This window comes from Phragmites australis, chromosome 1 (genome assembly GCF_958298935.1).
Source record: "Phragmites australis chromosome 1, lpPhrAust1.1, whole genome shotgun sequence".
NCBI classification, from domain to species: domain Eukaryota; kingdom Viridiplantae; phylum Streptophyta; class Magnoliopsida; order Poales; family Poaceae; genus Phragmites; species Phragmites australis.
The window spans coordinates 22,308,765-22,311,584 of record NC_084921.1 but is presented as its reverse complement, the minus strand read 5'-3'; the positions used below and the strand labels follow the sequence as shown (position 1 = coordinate 22,311,584).

The window sequence follows — 2,820 nt, the reverse complement described above, 5'->3', positions numbered from 1 at the left end:
CACTTCCAGTTTTAATTTGCGATCGATTCTTGAAAAAGAGAAGCTTTCTGGAACAAACTTTATTGATTGGTATAGAAATCTGAAAATTGTTCTCAAACAAGAGAAAAAGGAATATGTTCTAGAGGTCCCCTATCCTGATGAACCAGCTGATAATGCTCCTGCCGCGGATCGGAGGGCTTATGAGAAGCACACCAATGATTCACTGGATGTTAGCTGCCTCATGCTTGCCTGTATGTCCTCTGAGCTTCAGAAGCAATATGAGAACAGGGATGCCCATGATATGATTGTGGGACTCCGAGGCATGTTTGAGAACCAAGCTCGGGCCGAGAGGTACAACACCTCAAAGTCCTTGTTTGCGTGTAGGTTAACAGAAGGCAGTCCAGTTAGTCCTCATGTGATCAAAATGATTGGTTACATTGAGAGCCTGGAAAAACTTGGTTTTCCCCTTAGCCCTGAGTTGGCTATGGATGTAATTCTCCAGTCGCTCCCTGCGAGCTTTGAGCCGTTCATTTTGAACTTTCATATGAACAGCATGGAGAAAAGCATGGCTGAATTGCATGGGATGCTAAAAACTGCTGAGGAAAGCATTAAGAAGAGCTCTAGTCATGTGATGATGGTTCAAAAGGATAGCAAGAAGAGAAAGCGCAAGGGCAAGGCTAAAACTTCAGATGAGATCTCGAGTTCTAAGCCTAAACCTGTTGGAAAGCCCAAGGCTAGCCCTGCCGCTTCTGACACTTGCCACCACTGCCATAAGACTGGTCATTGGCGGAGGAACTGCAAATTGTACTTGGAAGAACTCAAAAAGAAGAAGGGAAGTAAGACTTCCTCTTCAGGTATAAATGTTATTGAAATTAATCTTACTACTCGTCCTGATGATTCATGGGTATTTTATACTAGATCAATGATTCATACTTGCAAATCGTTGCAGGGACTGAAAAGGACTAGGAAGTGTGCAAGAGGCGAATTGGATGCTCGCGTCGGTAATGGTGCAAAAGTTGCTGCGTTGGCCGTTGGCGTTTACTCCTTATCGCTACCCTCAGGATTAGTTTTGGAATTAAATAATTGTTATTATATTCCTGCCTTGGGTAAAAACATTATCTCTTCTTCATGTTTGGAAGAAGATGGTTATGAATTCATAATAAAGAACAAGTGTTGTTCGATATTTTTAAATGGTATGCTCTATGGTAATTGTCCATTAGTAAATAGATTATATATATTGGATCTTGAGGATATAACTATCTATAACATTGATACAAAGAAGCCTCGGCTTAATGATTTGAATCCCACTTTTGTTTGGCATTGTCGATTAGGTCATATAAATGAGAAGCGTATGCAGAAGCTCCATAAAGATGGTCTTCTACATTCATTTGATTTCGAATCATTTGATACATGTGAGTCTTGTTTACTTGGCAAGATGACTAAGACGCCTTTCACTGGTCGAAGTGAGAGGACAAATGAATTATTGGCCCTAGTACATACAGATGTATGTGGACCGATGAGTTCTACAGCTAGAGGTGGTTTTCAGTATTTCATTACTTTCACCGATGACTTTAGTAGATATGGTTACATCTACCTAATGAGGCACAAGTCTGAATCCTTTGAAAAGTTCAAGGAGTTCCAGAATGAAGTACAAAATCATATAGGCAAGACAATTAAATTTCTGCGATCAGATCGTGGAGGTGAATATTTGAGCCATGAATTTGGTGATCATCTAAGGCAATGTGGAATCGTTCCACAATTGACTCCACCGGGTACGCCACAATGGAATGGGGTGTCCGAGCGGAGGAACCGAACTTTGTTAGACATGGTCCGGTCGATGATGAGCCAATCTGATCTTCCATTGTCCTTCTGGGGATACGCTCTAGAAACTGCTGCTTTCACGTTAAACAGGGTTCCATCTAAGGCTGTAGAGAGGACACCATATGAGATATGGACCGGGAAGCGTCCCGGATTGTCTTTCCTTAAGATATGGGGTTGTGAGGCTTATGTAAAACGTTTGTCATCTGATAAGCTCACTCCCAAATCTGATAAATGCTTCTTTGTGGGGTATCCTAGGGAAACCAAAGGATATTATTTCTATAACCGGGAAGAAGGCAAAGTGTTTGTCGCCCGGAATGGTGTCTTTCTTGAGAAAGAGTTTCTCGCGAAGAGAGTTAGTGGGAGCACGGTGCAACTCGAAGAAATTCGGGAACCACTTGAAAGTGTTTCAGCTCCTATTGAACCACAACTCGGTATTCAAGATGTTGCAGAACCTGTTGTCGAGACACCAGCCCCACGTCGGTCGGAAAGGTTCAGTCGTGCACCCGAGCGGTTTATGTTCCTAACCACGGGGCAGCGCGACATATTATTGTTGGACAATGATGAACCTAAGACTTACTCGGAAGCAATGGTGGGACCAGACTCCGAAAAATGGCTTGGAGCCATGAGATCCGAGTTAGAATCCATGCGAGAAAACCAAGTTTGGAACTTGGTCGATCCACCTGATGGTGTGAAAACTATCGAGTGTAAATGGGTTTTTAAGAAAAAGATAGACGTTGATGGAAATGTTCACATCTATAAGGCACGATTGGTGGCGAAAGGTTTCAGGCAAATTCAAGGTGTTGATTATGATGAAACGTTTTCGCCCGTCGCAATGCTAAAGTCTATTCGGATTCTCCTAGCAATTGCTGCATATTTCGACTACGAGATATGGCAAATGGATGTCAAAATAGCTTTCCTTAATGGAAACCTAAGTGAGGATGTGTACATGACACAGCCTGAAGGTTTTGTCAATCCAAAAAATGCTGGGAAGATTTGCAAGCTGCAAAAGTCCATCTATGG

General features: G+C 42.4%; 1 protein-coding gene across 1 annotated transcript; it reads left to right on the top strand.

The window, feature by feature from the left end:
• The first annotated feature begins 541 nt into the window (after positions 1-541).
• LOC133888350 (uncharacterized) lies at positions 542-1,077 on the top strand. The gene is made up of 2 exons (XM_062328560.1): positions 542-833; positions 929-1,077. Exons 1-2 carry the CDS (start codon positions 545-547, stop codon positions 943-945), a joined length of 306 nt encoding a protein of 101 aa, XP_062184544.1. The 5' UTR covers positions 542-544; the 3' UTR covers positions 946-1,077.
• Positions 1,078-2,820: the final 1,743 nt, after the last annotated feature.